Source organism: Salvelinus alpinus, chromosome 3 (assembly GCF_045679555.1).
Source record: "Salvelinus alpinus chromosome 3, SLU_Salpinus.1, whole genome shotgun sequence".
Classification (NCBI taxonomy): domain Eukaryota; kingdom Metazoa; phylum Chordata; class Actinopteri; order Salmoniformes; family Salmonidae; genus Salvelinus; species Salvelinus alpinus.
In genome coordinates this window covers 17,422,022-17,442,744 of record NC_092088.1, presented here as the reverse complement: position 1 = coordinate 17,442,744, position 20,723 = coordinate 17,422,022, and the positions used below count along the sequence as shown (strand labels likewise).

At 42.2% G+C, this 20,723-nt stretch overlaps 1 protein-coding gene across 2 annotated transcripts in view; it reads left to right on the top strand.

Annotated features, from left to right (window-relative positions):
• The window catches only part of grid1b (glutamate receptor, ionotropic, delta 1b), a 407,959-nt gene extending 404,431 nt beyond the window's left edge, over positions 1-3,528 (top strand). For both annotated transcript variants that reach the window (XM_071391747.1, XM_071391746.1), the window contains one exon: positions 1,083-3,528. In XM_071391747.1, the coding sequence (XP_071247848.1) occupies positions 1,083-1,514 (432 nt within the window). In that variant the 3' untranslated portion in view covers positions 1,515-3,528. The remainder of the gene's footprint in view (positions 1-1,082) is intronic.
• Positions 3,529-20,723: the final 17,195 nt, after the last annotated feature.

The window sequence follows — 20,723 nt, the reverse complement described above, 5'->3', positions numbered from 1 at the left end:
AGAATAACAAGTCATCACCCATCATCGTAGATTCACATTTCTGATTATGTCATCATTCCAAAACATGTATTATTTTCATTGGTTGAGCGTGTCTTCCATATGTAGAAGCTTAACCCCTGCAATGTATTGTGTTGTATATGTGCTGCACATAGGGATCAACGTGGATGTTGTCTTCATATTCAGTAATTTAACTAATATAATCGTCTTGTCAGACCACTACTGGAGCCAAGCTGCGCCTGCCGACAAAGTAGCCTAATGTAGCCACCGAGTGCAAGGATTCTTCCCCTTATTGACTAGTGATTCCTGCTACCCTAAAGCTTCTTGTCCTCTATCTAGATGTCCCAATGTAACATATTTTGTCAGCAAATAATATATATATTTTTTTTTTAAAGAACACTGTAGAAGCCCATGTATACATGTTTGGGCATCTTAATGGGACACCAATATATTACCTCAACTTTGCAACAATATACTGTAGCGTCAGAAATGAGTTGTACATGTATGACCATCTTAATAAGGCACTTAATATAATACTTCAACTTGACAATGTACTGTATTTCCTGTAGCATCAACAATGCGTTGTTCATTTATAACCATCTTAATGTGGCATGTAATATGTTACATTGCACTTACTGTAGCCTCAGAAATGCCTCATATCCTTAGGTTACTTTTCCTGTCCACAAATGCTTGAGTGGGTTCGCAGAAGCCTAAGGTTGCGTGGCAACCTAGAAAAGTCAGAAGAGGTCAGGATGTGGTTTGGCTCCAGGTTTGGCTCCAGTATTGGTGTCGTCTGTCAAAGATTTACCCTTACTAAACATCAAACTGTCTATGTACACTGGCCAAGTTTGATTTCAAGGTGCACATTCTATACAACTGTAATTGAGTCACCTCAATTCCAATTGGGCACTTAAAACGAACATTACCCGATAAGCATGTTGAGTGAAACAATCAAAGAGGCTTGGGAAACAAACCACCTCAAAAAAACTAAGGAAGTAAATGTATGGAGCTGGTGAAAAGCCTGTGGAACAGCCCATCTCAGCCTCTGTGTCTCTCCCTCCCTCTCTCTCTCTCTCTCACTCCAGGACAAGGAGGTGAATCTGGAACAGGTGCATCGGCGTATGAACAGTCTTATGGACGAGGACATGGCGCACAAGCAGATCCCCGGCCCGTCTATCGAGATCTCTGCGCTGGACATCGGCAGCATGCAGCCCAGCCAGCAGCTGGAGTCTGTGCGGGACTACCCGGGCACGGGCCTGTCTGTGAGCGCCTATCTCCCAGGGGAGGGTCATGGGGGGGGCCTGGGTCGGACACTAGCTCAGGGCCCTGGCAGCACCCTCCCCCACCACCCCCTCAGCAGCTCCACCATCCCCTCCATTCAGTGCAAACACAGAGCTCCCAACGGGGGGCTGTTCCGACAGAGTCCCGCCAAGACGCCCATGCCAATGTCATATCAGGGAGTTCCCGGAGGACCCATCCCAGAAGCCATTGAGTCCACCCACAGTACATCCATCTAATGGTGCCATCTCAATGTCACATGTCCTTCCCCTCACCTGATATTCTAGGGGATTGTTGAAAAATATATGAAGAAAAAAAATATGAAAAGTCTACAAACGAGAAAAATAAGAGATTTTTATTACCTGTTGAACAACCAACGTCGTCGAAAGAACAGAACATTTTACTTGTATATATTTGTAAATACTGAGAGAACGAAGTGAAGTAAAAGTGTATTTTGAATATTCTCAATTTTTGAAGTTGAGTTACAAATAAAAAAAACGAGATAAAAAAAAATGATATTAAAAAAAACGACTGTTTGAATGGCTTTGTAAATTTTGTTCTATATGAATAATGACGCAAATTCATTGTGATTGTTTTCTAAGTGCCGAAATAAAAGATGTCTCTCCACAGTTCATTCTTAGATGGCCATGCACCATAGAGACATAATGTAGAACACCAACTGTGATGTACCACTGTAACAACAACCATATCTATAGAGCAGTATCAGAGGAGAATATTCCCAATAGATGGATTCATTTTCTTTGTAAGACATATACATTTTTCAAGGTGTTTTTGTTTTCCTACTTTAAAGTCTTAGAGAATCATTGATAAAGACTGAAACTGAAGTAATTGTCTCTTATGAGTTCTACATATTTTTGAAATGGAAGGTATTTCATAGAGCTCAATTTCAGCCCTATGTTGTCAAAGACATAGGGAGATTTAGTGTCAGTCAGCTCCCAACACCAAACAAAGCTGGTACTAAGGGTGCCGTGTACAGCGTAACATCAGTCAGACGTCTCACATTGCTAAGGCCAGACCTTAGAGTTAGGCTTACGTTAGGAGAATGTTCAAAGGAATTGTCTTGACTGAATCATGTCCCTGACGATGTATACCATATGTTTCTTTAGTTGTGTGGGAGGGATGTTTAAAACAGAAAAATGTTATTTTTAACAACAAAAAAAGCTCATTCGAAAAATCTGTGTTCATTTTTTACTGAAGAATTTATTGTTGAAAGTTGTATACAGTTTGTCTCCTTTCGGAGTAGTTAAGTCATTTCAACTGCAGATGGAGAAAAGGAGATATATAATATTGTAATGTCTCATGTTTAGAATTTGTAATGGAGTAATTATCACCAAGGTAGATGGAAGATAAAGGAGTGATATAAAAATTCTAAACTATTACAGTGTAATAGCAGTACAAGTGACATATCCTACTGTCTAAATACTGATGGAACTCTGTTCATAAAATTAACAGAATTTTCCCATCGATAAACCTGTGCACTTTGCAGAGCAGCAGTTCATATTACATTTCCAACTAAGGATGAACTGCGAAACTTTACCAAGACTTTCGTAAGTGCAATTAAAATGCAATTATGTCCTGCAGTATCTTTTCTGTTTATGGCCTTTAGCCTATCATACTGAAGAACTCATTGCCAGGAAGTGAGATAGTGAATGTCAGTGGGTACTGTTCATATGCACAACACATTGTGTACCAGGAATACTGATAGCTGATCTATACTCATACCAATAAAAAGGTTTGGCCTTACCTCTTGGAAAATGTGACAAATCACCCCGCAGAGCCATTGAAGGAAAGCAAAGAACGAGAAAGAAGTGATGTCATGAGAATAAACAGAAATATCATACCGCAAAAGTGTTTCGCGTCACCCGTTTTCCCGCTCTTGGTTTTCAAACAAAATTGGAGAGGTTGTAAGCCTGTATATTTTGTAAAAGTAGATACTAATGTGAACCAAAGTGATCTCATTTTACACTGTGTTCTGCATACAACCTGTGCCAATGATCCGCTAACAGTGGTGAAAGGCAAGTTCCACATTACTGTAAGGGTTGAGAGTGTTTCACTGCCTTACTGTGTACCCCCCGTTACTGTATCAATGCCCACACCACAAGATTCAAGAAAAAATTATTTAAAAAAAGCTATCATATCATCCAGTCTGTAACAGTACATCTACGGAGACTCATTTAATTTATGAATATGCTGCTTGGAGTTTCTTAATCTTTAATAAAGAAATTTGGTTTACATATGTTTGTTTCTTCGAGTCATAGGGCATGTGACGATGGATAACACACACAATACTATACATTTGTTATATCAACTGTTGGTCCTATATTCATTTCTTTTTAAACATTTTGAAAACACGAGCACTTAATTTAGATTTTTTGAAAACCATTTCCAGTGCTAACCACTGATATCATAGAAGTCCTATCTGCCTTGCTTGATTTGCTTGACATAATGTTCTCAGTACGATACAAATTAAAATCATCCCTTTGAGGTGGTGCTCCAACAGATCGCTGAGAATTGACCAAGCGACAAGTATCTCTTCATCACGACAGGGCCTTTACTTAAACCTGTAAATCTCAACAGGCTGCATGTTAATAGACGTCACCCCAGTGACATCGGATTGTTCCAGAGATAAAATGCTGGGGAGGTCGACATTGGCATGCAGTGTGTGTACTGTAGGCTTAAGAGATGACATGTCCTTACATTTTCAATGTATTGTATACAATACTGAAATAAGGCACCGTATAGAGTCTTCCTAATTATAAATAGTGTGAGAGAAGATACTGTGCTTCCTTCTCTTAAATGCTTTCTATTAGCTCAGCTTTTAGCTTATTCTGTTATCAAATGCTCACAATAGAGGACATTTCATCCACCCCCTTACCCAATCGATAATTCATTTTAGATTGCATTGTGTACCGTGGTTCTCTTTCTGTCGGTATACACATTAATGGTACCTACCCCTTTCAGCAGGTGTGAGGAAGGTGTTAAATCACATGGACAAGCCTGCCATCCGCTGACACGACCCAAGTACCAATGTTAGAATACATCCTGTATACTCTGAGTGTACAAAACATTAGGAACACCTTCTTAATACTGACCTGCCCCTACTTCTGCCCTCATAACAGCCTCAATTCATCAGTGCATGGACTCTACAAGGTGTTGAAAGCATTCCACAGGGATGCTGGTCCATTTCGACTCCAATTCTTCCCACAGTTGTGTCAAGTTGGTTGGATGTCCTTTGGGTTGGGGACCATTCTTGATTCACACGGGAAACTGTTGAGTGTGAAAAACCCAGCAGTGTTGCAGTTCTTGACACAATCAAATCAGTGTGCCTGGCACCTACTACCATACCTCGTTTAAAGGCACTTACATATTTTGTCTTGCCCATTCACCCTCTGAATGGCACACATACACAATCCATGTCTCAATTTTCTCAAGGCTTAAATATCCTTCTTTAACCTGTCTCCTCCCCTTCATCTACACTGATTGAAGTAGATTTAACAAGTGACATCAATAAGGGATCATAGCTTTCACCTGGATTCACCTGGTAAATCTATGTCATGGAAAGAGCAGGTGTTCATAATGTTTTGTACACAGTGTATATATATCATCTCTCTCTCTCTCTCTCTCTCTCTCTCTCTCTCTCTCTCTCTCTCTCTCTCTCTCTCTCTCTCTCTCTCTCTCTCTCTCTCTCTCTCACTCACTTTTTTGCTCTCTTTCTCTCTCACAGTCTCTCTCTCTCTCTCACATTATCTATGTCTTTCTCTATATCTTTCTCTCTGTGTATCTCTCCCTCTCCAATTTCCTGCTCTGTCAATTAGGGCCGATTTAAGCAGGAGGTGCAGGATGCCAGCCGTCCTCTGTGTTTAATCTCAACCATTTAACATCTCCCCGACTGGTAGCTCATACCTCTCCAAATAAACATCAGGAAAGGAAAAAAAGAAAAAGAACACATCACATTTTATCACTACCTGTTTCGTAGATTTCCCTCAAGAAATGTCTAATCATTTAGATTTGAGTCATGTCCATGGTCTTACCTTCACAGGTGAACATGCTCTGAAAAATCTACTGCCTTTTCAGAGGCTGATTTCGCAGGGGTCACAGCTATCTGTAAACGAGGGCATGGATGACACAACCTTTACTTAACATCTATTTATCTATGAAGTCCCGTTGAGGTCGGAAGACCTCTTTTACAAGGAAGACCTCTCCATATATATAGGGAGATAGGGAGATATAGGGAGACTTCTCCATAATATATAAGTCACTCTGATTGTGGCACCAGGTTTTTCTTTATTCAGTATTTAGAGGTTGTAGACACTGACTCTCATAATTCAAAACACTGGGGGTTGTCTTCATCTGTTCCTTGGGAAAGTGGTGTACAGCCCTAATCCGTTGGGTAATACTTGACCAAAGTATATGTAATACCAGTGTTCTAAGCTACAGTGTACATATGGCTTTAGTGCTTGTTACCCTTAAACATCTTCACATTTGCACACATAAGTAGTGGTATTTGACAGATTCACCTGCAGCCTCTGGCTCAGAGTTTATTGTCGACGATGTACCTCGTAAAAATAAAATTAAAATGTAAATTCATCTCTCCCTAGCAGAGTTGTGAGGAAGTGTTATGGGTCATTACATGACAGCTGACTGGGGGAAACATTAGATTTGACACCCACCTGGAGAAGGGATATTAGTGGGTGCGGAAATTCAGCGATACAGTGATTGAAATTTAAAGGCAATGTTCCCGCGTTAGCGGAGACGGCATTCACTGTAAACGCTGCATATGTCGGCTCAATAGGAAATAACCTTAAAACGATTTAGCGGTACAGACTGAATAGAGCTCTAACTTGACTTTGGCAGGAATAGTTGACAACCAAAATGTGATATTTCCTGCAAGACTGTATTATCTTCTGTCTCAACACTATGTTTTCTTTTAGATCCCTTTCTTTACTATCACATCTTGTCATCTTCATAAGACAATGAATACGGGGTTATTTTTTGTAGCCAAACTCCTTCCCCTGTACTATAGAGGCTGGTAAACCCAGAGGACAGAGGACAGAGGCTGGGCTGTTCTGTCTGATCTGAAAGCAGTGGTTAGTGTGAGTCTGAAGATAGAGACACAGCACAGCCTGACACAGGGGTTTGACGCCGGGAGGAGAAGAGGACAGGAGAGGGGAGGAGGAGATGAAGAAAGCGCAAGTAGCAGCAGCACATCCACACCCTCCTCCTATCACTACGTTAAAACAAAAGAATCCCCTGAGTCAGTCAGTCAGTCAGACAGACCAGCAATTTGAGTCACAGTCCACTGTCTCCACAGCAGGGCTGCTGGAGTGACCAAAAACACACAGAAAATATTGCTGCCTCACAAACCCGGCTTCACACACATCATATGGACGGTTTTAAATTGGAGTGCCCCCTCTGCGATTAGATGGAGGCAGACTGGCAGTCACCCAACTGGGAGGCTTCTGAGGAAGTCTTTCTCTTGCTGCGGCTCCTGCAACCTGACTGAACCTCGCCCCTTCTCCCTACATTCTTAGAAAAACAGGTGCTATCTAGAACATAAAATGATTTTTTGGCTATCCCAATAGGATAACCCTTTGAAGAACCCTTCCTGGTTCCAGGTAGAAGTCTTTTGGTTCCAGGTAGAACCATTTTGGGTTCCATGAAAAACCCTTTCCACAGAGCATTCTAAATTACATTGAACCCAAAAGGGTTCTACCTGGAAATAAAAAGGGTTATTCTTTGGGGACAGCTGAAGAACCTTTTTTTCTAAGAGTGTAGCAGACTGATGAACACCCTGCCTCCTTAGCACTCAGCCATCTATTCATAACGCCAAGGCACAGATGTGCACCGCTGGAGTACAATCAGAGAGAGAAACTGCTTGGCAATTTTCTGGAATTTCAAATCCCCTTCCGCAGGTGAATTTTGCACCTGGGTTTACTGAAACGCTGCAGAACAAATAATCATTTGTATGACAAACGGATCTGTGTTCACGAAGGTCTGGCAGTCTGATGGTCTCCTACTATAAGAGTAGGAAGATGCCATGTCAGCCGCCATGGGAGGATGATGGAGAAAGACAAATGAAAGTGATTAAGATTGATTAACTTTGTACCCACTACAATAGTTATATTTTAAGCCCACCAAAATAGTTGTTAATCACACATAGTATAACACTTAGTCATACAGCATGAGAGTGAAAATCAACAAAGGGGAGTCCACAGGATGTAATGTATGTTATTCTTGTTCTCTAAGCTCCTTACATTTGGACTCGCGAAAAGCCTTTGATATTTGTTCCAGTCAGTGGAGTCACCATGTGTTTAATGGCCACACGCTGTGCCTGATGGGCTTTCAGTGACTAATCAGTCTTCTCCTCTGTCCATTAGTAGCAAGCAGAGGCAGAGTGGGGGGGGGGGGGGGGTGGCTTCACCACTGGATAGACAGTTCTTTCATAATGACTACAGCTCACAGCACCTCGGCTCACAGCACCACCTACGACCTCTAAAATAACAGTGTTTCAGGTCCCAATTCACAACCGCCATTATTTTCACTTCCATTCTTTCATGCTGTTTCCTTCTCTTCATAGTTAATATTATGGTTACAATGCCTTTCTGTTCAGTTAAATATTTGACTGATTTTAATGACTAGTACGACATGGGGCAAATAGGATTATAAGGTAACACTTTATTTTAAGGGGTCTGTAATAAACTATTTATAAGACATAAGCTGCCTGCCATCCAGGACCTCTACACCAGGCGGTGTCAGAGGTAGGCCCTAAAAATTGTCAAAGACCCCAGCCACCCCAGTCATAGACTGTCCTCTCTACTACCGCATGGCAAGCGGTACCGAAGTGCCAAGTCTAGGACAAAAAGGCTTCTCAACAGTTTTTACCCGCAAGCCATAAGACTCCTGAACAGGTAATCAAATGGCTACCCGGACTATTTGCATTGTGTGCCCCCCAACTAGAGAGTGTGTCATTGTATGGATCGGTGGATGATCAGGGATGACATTTTCTTTCTTCCCTGATAGCTAAAAATAAAAAATGTAATAGTTATGACACTGGCACAGAATAGGATTTGCATCCATTAAATGTTATTAGTAGTATATTAATTGTAGGCTATACAATGATAACACTTACAGTTTAAAAGTTAAATCAACTCCCTCTCCCTTTCTCACTCAAACATGTTTTGTTACTATTTCATTGCTAATGTTAATAATAATCACTTTAATTTGAGCCTGTGGCAACACTTAAGGTTGCATTAAGTTGCATTTTTACACAATTATTACATGATAGTTAATGTTGTAATTATGCATTGTTACACTGTAACTGGTAAAGTTCTATTCAATGCAGGTACACAAATGCAATTTCAAGATACCTACACAAAATAGCTACATAAAATTCCCATCAAACTACTTCAATTCAAACTAGTACAGTCTAGATTTTTCATTAAGTGCCCCAAATGTGAAGCAGCTATTAACTAATATAATTCATAATCAATTTTTAATCCATAATTGTGTGTGTGTGTGTAATATTATATTAACTAATATAATCCATCAGTTATACCTTAACCGCAGTGCAATAAAACATTAATAACTACAGTATAATAGTGCAACTTATTTTTAAGTGTTATCCACCCAGCTTTATATCCTATTATATCCTATTCTGTTGCTGACAGTAGCATGAAAACAATACCTTGCTTCTCTTCTGGCTAGTCTTTCCTCCCTAGCAACTGGATCTGCGTTAATCTTCTGTCTGTGCCGTGCAGCCTTCTCCTTATTAGACAACGGCATCTACAGTATAAAGATAATGTGCCTTGAAATACCTTAAAATGCCATAAAATAGTGTAAAATTATAATATTCAGTATTCATACAACAAGTAAATATGAATTGCATGATTAAATGCTGTAAACTAGTGAAAACATGGGATAACGAAGCTGTCATTCAGGATAACGGGTGACATTGTGGTATAACATTAAACTTTTGTTGTGCTGAAGGCCAAAAGAGTGATACTGAAGGACGGATTTCATACATAAACATATTTAACAGGCAGTTCCTTGGCCACCTATATAAAGTAATGACCTTGACCTATAAAGATTATCCTTACTTTTCATGTTTAATATTATGCTTTTTATAAAATAATAACATTAAAATTATGTTTTCTGTGTTGTACTGAAGAACATGCATTTTTGTTATTAGAGGGTGAACAAGTGAAATTATCAAATATTTCAGAGAGATTTACTCACCTCATCACATTGACAGATGGTCTTCAATGGGTATTTTGTGTGATGTCACACACTGTCACATGATTACCATCATGTGATATGCTATGAAGTGTTTTTTTTATCTTTTTTATACTGAATGACATTGATGAAGTCCGGACAAAAGTTATTCAAGTTTTTTTTTTTTTTTAGATACAGTACGTCGCCCATTATTGTATATGTTGTTGCAAACACTAACACAATTATGCCATGGGTGTTCATTTATATTTAAGGGATGAATTTCTACATTTTAAAAGCACTTTTGTCATTAGATTTTTAACCCGGACAGTTACACCGAAGGACATTTTGACACTTTACAGCTCAATAACTCCCTTAATTTAATAGTTTACAACACAAATATTTCTGGGTCAAAAGAAGGGTAAGAGTTGAGTGATTTAATATTATATTTATACATTTTTATCTTTTTATGTTAAATGAATGGCCTTCGGACACCAAATGTACGTCTCGCCTTTGACCCATTTATTAAGGGTTCACCTTAGCTGCTGCATAGGCAGCAGCAACTCTTCCTGGAATATACAGGGGTGATGTTTTCCTCCTGTGAGCTGTGTAACACCCAGTGTTTGTAATGCCCCTGACAGTGGAAAGAGAGAGAGAGAGAGAGAGTTGAATTTTAATTCAGGATGAGGCATCTAGATAAATATGTGTCAGAGTAATTTGCCGTCATTGGCTCACACGGGGTGCTGCTGGTCATGAATCAAGAGTCGTAGAATCTTGCCTCATCATGACTCAGCGGAGTGTCACTCAAATTATATTTTTTTTATAACTTTGCTGGTGGTTTAGGAATTCATTAGGTAGTGTGTGCATCTCTGACCTCTTAGCATGTCCAAGGGCTCTATTCAATCTGTATTTCTGAAGTGCTACAGATTGCGCGATAGAAATGTAAAGGTAGCCTCCCGGGTGGTGCAGCTGTCTAAGGCACAGCATCGCAGTGCTTGAAGTGTCACTACAGCCCTGGGTTCGATCCCGGGCTGAGTCACAGCCGGCCGTGACCGGGAGACCCATGAGGCGGCGCAATTGACTTCGGTTGCCAGGTGTACGGTGTTTCTTTCTGACAAATTGGTGCGGGTTGCTTCCGGGTTAAGTGAGCAGTGTGTCAAGAAGCAGTGTGGCTTGGCAGAGTTGTGTTTCGGAGGATGCATGGCTCTCAACCTTCGCCTCTCCTGAGTCCATATGGGAGTTGCAGTGATGGGACAATACTGTAACTACCAATTGGGGAGAAAAAGGGGTATATATATATATTAATAAATGTTTAAAGTTATTTCCGATTGAGCCGACATACTGTATGCAGTGTTTACCGTGAATGCAGTCTGCGCCTACGTGGGAACACACTATCTACCTAGAGAGTTTATCTGTTTTTTTACTAGCTGTTAACATACCACCACAGTCAGAGGCTGCCACTTAGACAGCATTGAATGAGCTGTATTCTGCCATAAGCCAACTAGAAAACACTCACCGAGACGCGGCACTCCTAGTAGCCTGGGACTACTAGGAGAAATCTCGCTAAATCTCACCTGTGAGCTGTGTAACACCCAGTGTTTTTAATGCCCCTGACAGTGGAAAGAGAGAGAGAGAGAGAGTTGAATTTTAATTCAGGATGAGGCATCTAGATAAATATGTGTCAGAGTAATTTGCCGTCATTGGCTCACACGGGGTGCTGCTGGAAATCTCGCTATGCCCTCCGACGAACCAAACAAGCAAAGCGTCAATACAGGACTAAGATCGAACTGTACTACACCGGCTCTGATGGTCGTCGGATGTGACACGAGCCTACCAGATGAGCTAAACCACTTCTATGCTCGCTTTGAGCCAAATAAAACTGAAACATGCACGAGAGCACCAGCTGTTCCGGAAGACTGTGTGATCACCCTCTCCGCAGCCGATGTGAGTAAGACCTTTAAACAGGTCAACAGTCTGGCCTCAGGGCCAGATGGATTACCAGGATGTGTACTGCAGGCATGCGCTGACCAACTGGCAAGTGTCTTTACTGACATTTTCAACTTCTCCCTGTCCGAGTCTGTAATACCAACATGTTTTAAGCAGACCACCATAGTGCCTGTGCCGAAGAACACTAAGGTAACCTGCCTAAATGACTACCGACCCGTAGCACTCACGTCCGTAGCCATGAAGTGCTTTAAAAGGCTGGTCATGACTCACATCAACACCATTATCCCAGAAACCCTAGACTCACTCCAATTTGCATACCGCCTCAACAGATCCACAGATGATGCAATCTCTATTGCACTCCACACTGCCCTTTCCCACCTAGACAAAAGGAACATCTATGTGAGAATGCCATTCATTGACTACAGCTCAGCGTTCAACACCATAGTGCCCTCAAAGCTCATCAATAAGCTAAGAACCCTGGGACTAAACACCTCCCTCTGCAACTGAATACTGGACTTCCAGACGGGCCGCCCCCAGGTGGTAAGGGTAGGTAACAACACATCCGCCACGCTGATCCTCAACACAGGGTTCTCTCAGGGGAGCGTGCTCAGTCCCCTCCTGTACTCTCTGTTCACTCATGACTGCATGGCCAGGAACGACTCCAACACCATCATTAAGTTCACCGACAACGACGAGACAGCCTACAGGGAGGTCAGAGACCTGGCCGTGTGGTGCCAGGACAACAACCTCTCCCTCAATGTGATCAAGACAAAGGAGATGATTGTGGACTACAGGAAAAAGAGGACCGAGCACGCCCCCATTCTCATCGACGGGGCTGCAAGTCTCTCGACAGGTTGAGAGCTTGAAGTTCCTTGGTGTCCACATCACCAACGGACTGACATGGTCCAAGCACACCAAGACAGTCATGAAGAGGGCACGACAAAACCTATTCCCCCTCAGGAGACTGAAAAATGTGGCATGGGTCCTCAGATCAAAAGGTTCTACAGCTGCACCATCGAGAGCATCCTGACTGGTTGCATCACTGCCTGGTATGGCCTGTGATGAGGCCTCCGAACGTAATGCACTACAGAGGGTAGTGCGAACGACCCAGTACATCACTGGGGCCAAGCTTCCTGCCATCCAGGACCTCTATACCAGGCGGTGTCAGAGGAAGGCCCTAAAAATTGTCAAAGACTCCAGCCACCCTAGTCATAGACTGTTCTCTTTGCTACCACACTGCAAGTGGTACCGGACCGCAAAGTCTAGGTCCAAGAGGCTTCTAAACAGCTTCTACCCCCAAGCCGTAGGACTCCTGAAGACCTAATTAAATGGCTACCCAGACTATTTGCATTGACCCCCCTCTTTTACACCGCTGCTACTCTCTGTTGTTATCACCTATGCATAGTCACTTTAATAACTCTACCTATATGTACATATTATCTCAACTAACCGGTGCCCCCGCACATTGACTCTGTACCGGTACCCCCTGTATATAGTCTCGTTATTGTTATTTAACTGCTGCTTATTAATTACTTGTTACTTCTATTTCTTATCTGTATTTTTTTAAACTGCATTGTTGGTTAGGGGCTCGTAAGTAAGCATTTCACTGTAAGGTGATATTCGGCGCATGTGACTAATACAATTTGATTTGAACATTGCATTACATTTCAATTGGGCTTTTGACTTCCGCGATACGGATTGAATACAGCTTTATTTGGCACTAAAGTTAAACCCCAAGGATCTCTCTAATCTAGAAATAATAATCACATTTACTAAATCATCCTACCACACAATGTAATGCCATCCTCATCCTTCCACATAATGTAGTGCCATCCTCATCCTTCCACACAATGTAGTGCCATCCTCATCCTTCCACACAATGTAGTGCCATCCTCATCCTTCCACGCAATGTAGTCCCATCCTCATGCTTCCACACAATGTAGTGCCATCCTCATCCTTCCACACAATGTAGTGCCATCCTCATCCTTCCACACAATGTAGTCCCATCCTCATCCTTCCACACAATGTAGTGCCATCCTCATCCTTCCACACAATGTAGTGCCATCCTCATGCTTCCACACAATGTAGTCCCATCCTCATCCTTCCACGCAATGTAGTGCCATCCTCATCCTTCCACGCAATGTAGTCCCATCCTCATGCTTCCACACAATGTAGTGCCATCCTCATGCTTCCACACAATGTAGTCCCATCCTCATCCTTCCACACAATGTAGTCCCATCCTCATCCTTCCACACAATGTAGTGCCATCCTCATGCTTCCACACAATGTAGTGCCATCCTCATCCTTCCACACAATGTAGTCCCATCCTCATCCTTCCACACAATGTAGTCCCATCCTCATGCTTCCACACAATGTAGTCCCATCCTCATCCTTCCACACAATGTAGTGCCATCCTCATCCTTCCACATAATGTAGTCCCATCCTCATCCTTCCACACAATGTAGTGCCATCCTCATCCTTCCACACAATGTAGTCCCATCCTCATCCTTCCACACAATGTAGTCCCATCCTCATCCTTCCACACAATGTAGTCCCATCCTCATCCTTCCACACAATGTAGTCCCATCCTCATCCTTCCACACAATGTAGTCCCATCCTCATCCTTCCACACAATGTAGTCCCATCCTCATCCTTCCACGCAATGTAGTGCCATCTTCATCCTTCCACACAATGTAGTCCCATCCTCATGCTTCCACACAATGTAGTGCCATCCTCATCCTTCCACACAATGTAGTCCCATCCTCATCCTTCCACACAATGTAGTCCCATCCTCATGCTTCCACACAATGTAGTGCCATCCTCATCCTTCCACGCAATGTAGTGCCATCCTCATCCTTCCACGCAATGTAGTGCCATCTTCATCCTTCCACGCAATGTAGTGCCATCCTCATCCTTCCACGCAATGTAGTGCCATCCTCATCCTTCCACACAATGTAGTGCCATCCTCATCCTTCCACATAATGTAGTGCCATCCTCATCCTTCCACACAATGTAGTGCCATCCTCATCCTTCCACGCAATGTAGTGCCATCCTCATCCTTCCACGCAATGTAGTGCCATCTTCATCCTTCCACGCAATGTAGTGCCATCCTCATCCTTCCACGCAATGTAGTGCCATCCTCATCCTTCCACACAATGTAGTGCCATCCTCATCCTTCCACATAATGTAGTGCCATCCTCATCCTTCCACACAATGTAGTGCCATCCTCATCCTTCCACGCAATGTAGTGCCATCCTCATCCTTCCACACAATGTAGTGCCATCTTCATCCTTCCACGCAATGTAGTGCCATCCTCATCCTTCCACACAATGTAGTGCCATCCTCATCCTTCCACATAATGTAGTGCCATCCTCATCCTTCCACATAATGTAGTGCCATCCTCATCCTTCCACATAATGTAGTGCCATCCTCATCCTTCCACACAATGTAGTGCCATCCTCATCCTTCCACATAATGTAGTGCCATCCTCATCCTTCCACATAATGTAGTGCCATCCTCATCCTTCCACACAATGTAGTGCCATCCTCATCCTTCCACATAATGTAGTGCCATCCTCATCCTTCCACATAATGTAGTGCCATCCTCATCCTACCACACAATGTAGTGCCATCCTCATCCTTCCACATAATGCAGTGCCATCCTCATCCTTCCACATAATGCAGTGCCATCCTCATCCTTCCACATAATGTAGTGCCATCCTCATCCTTCCACATAATGCAGTGCCATCCTCATCCTTCCACATAATGCAGTGCCATCCTAACACCATGAGTTGTACTACATGCCAAGAGTAAAATGCCTTTTCCAATCGATATGTAGTGTACGTGTCTGTACGTGTGGAAATTACAAACGTATCTAAGTAATCACAGATACAGACATAGGATCTTAATTTGAGCCTGTTTGCTACAGCAGGAAAATGATTATGTTGATTATAAATAATCGACATTTTTGTAGGGTTTGATACATTTTTGTTAAAGGGAAAGTCAAGTTTGACATTTCTAAGTGGAAATTACAAACTTTAGAAGCCGTTTTAAACCTCAAATACATTACAAGTTTGACATTTTATATATTGCAGGAAGTTCTCCTGCAACAGGGTGATCAAATTATTATCCTACATCTGTATGCAGAGACTGCACCTAGCTATGCAGGTCAGCCCCAACTCCAGCCCCAGACAGCTACTGTGGAGACCGGTGCCTGCCTGCTCTTCTGTCTTATCTCTGACAACACAGCTGTGCCCAAAGTGCTGACCTTGAGAAGTAATTTGTTGGATCAATATTTGCTAGGTTTGAAGAGTGAGGAGGAAGGAAAGTCTGCTTGTGGACTGAGTTTTACAGATTTAGTGCATTTCAATAGCACTCATACAAAAGACTCCTTAAATTTAACACCATTTACCACAAAATTAACTATGGTGTATGAGTATCATTTTACTCTGTTTGCAGGATGTGGAGAACAGTACATGAAACATGGAGAAGAATCATCTCATTAAGTTATTTACTATTCACATACACTATATATACAAAAGTATGTGGACACCCCTTCAAATTAGTGGATTCAGCTGTTTCAGCCACCCCTGTTGCTGACAGGTAATTCAATCGAACACACAGCCATGCAATTTCCATAAACAAACATTGGAGGTAGAATGGCCTTACTGAAGAGCTTAGTGACTTTCAATGTGGCACCATCACAGGATGCCACCTTTTCAACAAGTCAGTTTATAAAATTTCTGCCCTGCTAGAGCTGCTGTAGGTGCTGTTATTGTGAAGTGTAAACGTCGAGGAGCAACAACGGCTCAACCGCAAAGTGGTAGTCCATACGAGCTCACAGAATGAGACGGCCGAGTGCTGAAGCATGTATCGCGTAAAAAAATTATTTTCTCAGTTGCAACACTCACTACGAGTTCCAAACTGCCTCTGGAAGCAACATTAGCACAAGAACTGTTCATCGTGAGCTTCAGAAAATGGGTTTCCATGGCCGAGCAGCTGCACACAAGCCTAAGATCACCACTCGCAATGCCATGCATCGGCTGTAGTGGTGTAAAGCTCTCTGCCATTGGACTCTGGATTAGTGGAAATTAGTTCTCTGGAGTGATGACTCATGCTTTACCAACTAGCAGTCCGCCGGACTAATCTGGGTTTGCCGGAGGCCAGGAGAATGCAACCTGCCCGAATGCATAGTGCCAACTGTAAAGTTTGGTGAATAAGAAATAATGGTCCTGGTCCCGTGTGGCTCAGTTGGTAGAGCATGGCGCTTGCAACGCCAGGGTTGTGGGTTCATTCCCCACGGGGGGACCAGGATGAATATGTATCAACTTTCCAATTTGTAAGTCGCTCTGGATAAGAGCGTCTGCTAAATTACTTAAATGTAAATGTAAATAATGGTCAGGGGCTGTTTTTCATGGTTCGGGCTAGGTCCCTTAGTTCCAGTGAAGGGAAATGTTAACGCTACAGCATACAATGACATTCTAGACGATTCTGTGCTTCCAACTTTGTGGTAACAGTTTGGGGAAGGCCCTTTCCTGTTTCAGCATGACAATGCCCCCGTGCACAAAGTGAGATCCATACAGAACTGGTTTGTCGAGATCGGTGATGAAGAACTTGACTGGCCTGCACAGACACCCTGACCTCAACCCCATCGAACACCGTTGCGATGAATTGGAACGTCAACTGCAAGCCAGGCCTAATTGCCCAACATCAGTGTTCGACCTTACTAATGTTCTTGTGGTTGAATGGAAGCAAGTCCCCGCAGCAATGTTTCAGCATTTAGTGGAAAGGCTTCCCAGAAGAGTGGAGGCTGATATGTCAGCAAAGGTGGGACCAACTCCATATTAATGCCCAATGTTTTGGAATGAGATGTTCGACAAGCAGGTGTCCACAAACTTTTGGTAATGTAGTGTGTGTGCAGTGTACGGAAAATGTATACAATGCAAAACATGGAAAATATGCTAATGTTTTCATGTATGCACTATGCAGATTCGCCATCCATGGAAATGCCTTAGCCAGCCTAGCAGCCTAGATTGAGTTGCATTCAACATTTATGAATTTCATTTACAGGCGAGAGAATTGTCCCTCCAACGCATATTTACTGTCGATTTCTCCACGATCTATTAAAGCTTTTGAAAATACCATTCTAGCCAATTGCTTATATCATCATGGTAATGGATTTTTCCATCTTTTTGCACATAGAGTAACTACAGGCTTGACCTTTATAACGGGTGGGAGATGCATATAAAGCTGACCATGCCCTTCCTCTAAAACAAATTTTCTTTGTACTGAAGCCTACAGATGTAGGATCTTAATTTGAGCCAGTTTGCTGCCGTATGAAGATAATCCTGCAACAACAGGACATGTGAATTATTTTGTGGATTATAATTAATTAACATTTTTGTATGGGTTGATACATTTTTCTTTAGGGTAAATCAAGTCTAAAATGTCAAAGGTCAAACATTAGAAGCCTTTTAAAACTCAAATACACTAAAAGTTTACATTTCCTGCTGTGTAGGAAAATTCTCACCAACAAAAGAGTGAACAAATTATATCTGTACTGTAATACCTTTGTATTCCATACTGGGCTATATACTCTTAGCTCACATAGATTGGACCCAGTCCATACAGATCCATATAGGGGGTATCAAGGCTACCGGTAATCACATGTTTTCATCAATGACCTCCCGCTCCTTTGCCCTCTTTATTGGATCATGTCAAAGAGGAACAGGAGCTCCAGAAAAGGTTGACAGATAAATGGCCCTGTCACTGGTGATAAATGGAAGCCCTGCGAGCTGCTCTCAGCTGCCCAGCATGCTCAGCCTGGGCCCTGTAAACTAAGCATATCATTAATTATCCTTCCCTAGTCTTTTAGCCCTGTGGGTGAGATCAGAATCTCTGAGATTTTTACTTTAGCAGGAGTAGTATAGGCTGGATTTGAGTGTCGATGGCGTAAAGGTGTTATATAACTGATTAAACTCAGAATTCGGGAGTATGGGAAGAGATTAGATGTAGAATTAGGGCAATATTGATATCTCGAGAGCTTGGGACTTTAAGGTTGTATCTGCAAAAAGACAATTCTGAGGTAATTGGCTTTACATTTCCGAACCCTCATTGGTTTGAACAGTGTCAGCAAATTGTTTATCTTGTATTCTTTTGAACTTAACAACATGACTTGATAGCTAAAGAATGATAGCTAAAGAACATTGATAGCTAACGGACATTGAACAGAACAAGGCTATATCTGTAAATACATTTTGACGAAAAAAATCTGATAGATCCAAAACTCTCAATCTGTTATTTTAATTGACGAGGATACGTTCGAACATTACGCTTTACGCAAATAGGATCATTATAAAAGCTATCATTATAAAATCACTTGTTTTTTATTGTAAATTCAACAGTGGTTTTGAATGCTCATACTATAGAACCAGCCATAGAGATCCTTTGTCTTGTTCATGTCTATGGAACCATCTACCAAATAGATTACAAAACATTTGCTCAACACTTTTTGCGACAATGTCGTAGACAATAATTTGACTCAATGAAACACTGTCAGCCTGCGGCCCTCTTTATCTTATTCAAATTATTGAATTATCTCTGCCACAGTTGAATTTCCATTGAGCTGGTTAATGAGTTTCCTCCCCTCCAATCCATGCACACCCAGCCAGCGCTGACAATTTACTTTGTCAGCTCACGAATCACTTAATGCAATACCTTAATGAAATCACACAGTGATTGGAGGTTTTCAGCCATAACCTGTGAGTGTTCCCTATTAAGGTTCTCTCCCTGACCTGGCCCGTTCCACTAATCTCCAAATAGCACAATGAGTTTTTGCCCTCCCAGCACATTGAGGTCAACCTTCAAATGAAAATGAGGTTTCAGATTAGTGGTGCAATTAGATATTTGCACGTGTCCCGCCGGGGTTCTGTATCAATTCCCCGTATTACGGCAATAAAACTCCATATCAATCTTTGCACTGAGGAATACAAATGTATAAGAAATTATAAAAGATAATTGTTTGACTAAGCCAACTTTGATGGGGGTCAAGAAAAATCTAAACACATCATGAGGGTCCGCAGAGGCACGCGGGTCTGCTTACCCACATCCATACCCACACATGAAGTCAGAGCCTTTTTTAATTTCCTGCAATTCTACACATTTGATCCGTGGGCCTGCAAAAGGGGGCTGCCGGTTGCCCATCCCTGGACTAAGCGATAGATTACTTCCATTCGGGACTATAGGATTAGCGTCATTTGGCGATGCCACGTGGAGGGAGACATGATAATGTATGGATAATGTATGGATATTACCACTGCGGAGGCACCCAAAGAGGCATGGGGAGGTCATAGAACACATCAATTACATGCACATTACAGCAACCAGCTCGTAGGAGACGATAGGACGATAGTTAATGCCAACACAGCCAATTACAGAAGGGGTCATGACCTGGGTCACAACATCTTCCATTATTATTTAGATGCATCAACCTGGATGGTATTAAATAACAACCATAACCAACAGAAGTATAACACTACAACATATATGTTTGCACTGACATTTATTTCCAACACGTCAATGTAACACAAAATTAATGGTATTTCATTCAATAGAATAGTTCCATTCTAATGACTGCCATGGACCGCAAAAGCCCCCCCCCCCCTCCTTTCAGCAAGATCAGTCATCCGTTACCAAATTCAGGTGCTGCAACAACTCCCTGAATCTCAACGTCTCCAAAACCAAATAAATAACCATCGACTTTTGCAAAAATCCCACCTGTGACAGAAGCCCCAGCAACAACATTCTTTCGCCTGGTCACATACTGCTATGAAAGTGGACTGGGTTTACACGTGATCAGGGGTGTATTCATTCCGCCGATTCTGTTGAAAAACGTTTCTTAAACGCAAGCAAACGGAACAAAACGGGAATTTGTCCACTAGAAACTCTCGCTGGCAACTGTTGGACTAATGATTACACCCAATATCAGCTAGACGCAGGCAAGAGTGTGCAAGGCGGTATTGAATGTTACTGTCTTTCCATGTGTCTCTGTCCGTCACCTCAAATTTGTCTCTCGACCTGTGTGCACCTACGTTGTAAACATTCATTCATTAATAGGCTAGGTTGTAGGAACCTCATGATGGGTATAGGGAATATTTGAGTACCATGCCTCAACCATTGAACTGGGTGAATGGAATATGAAATTCAAGTTTATTATTCACATTTGTAGAGATAGAGAGCGAGAGAGAGAGAACGAGAGAGAGAGAGAGAGAGAGA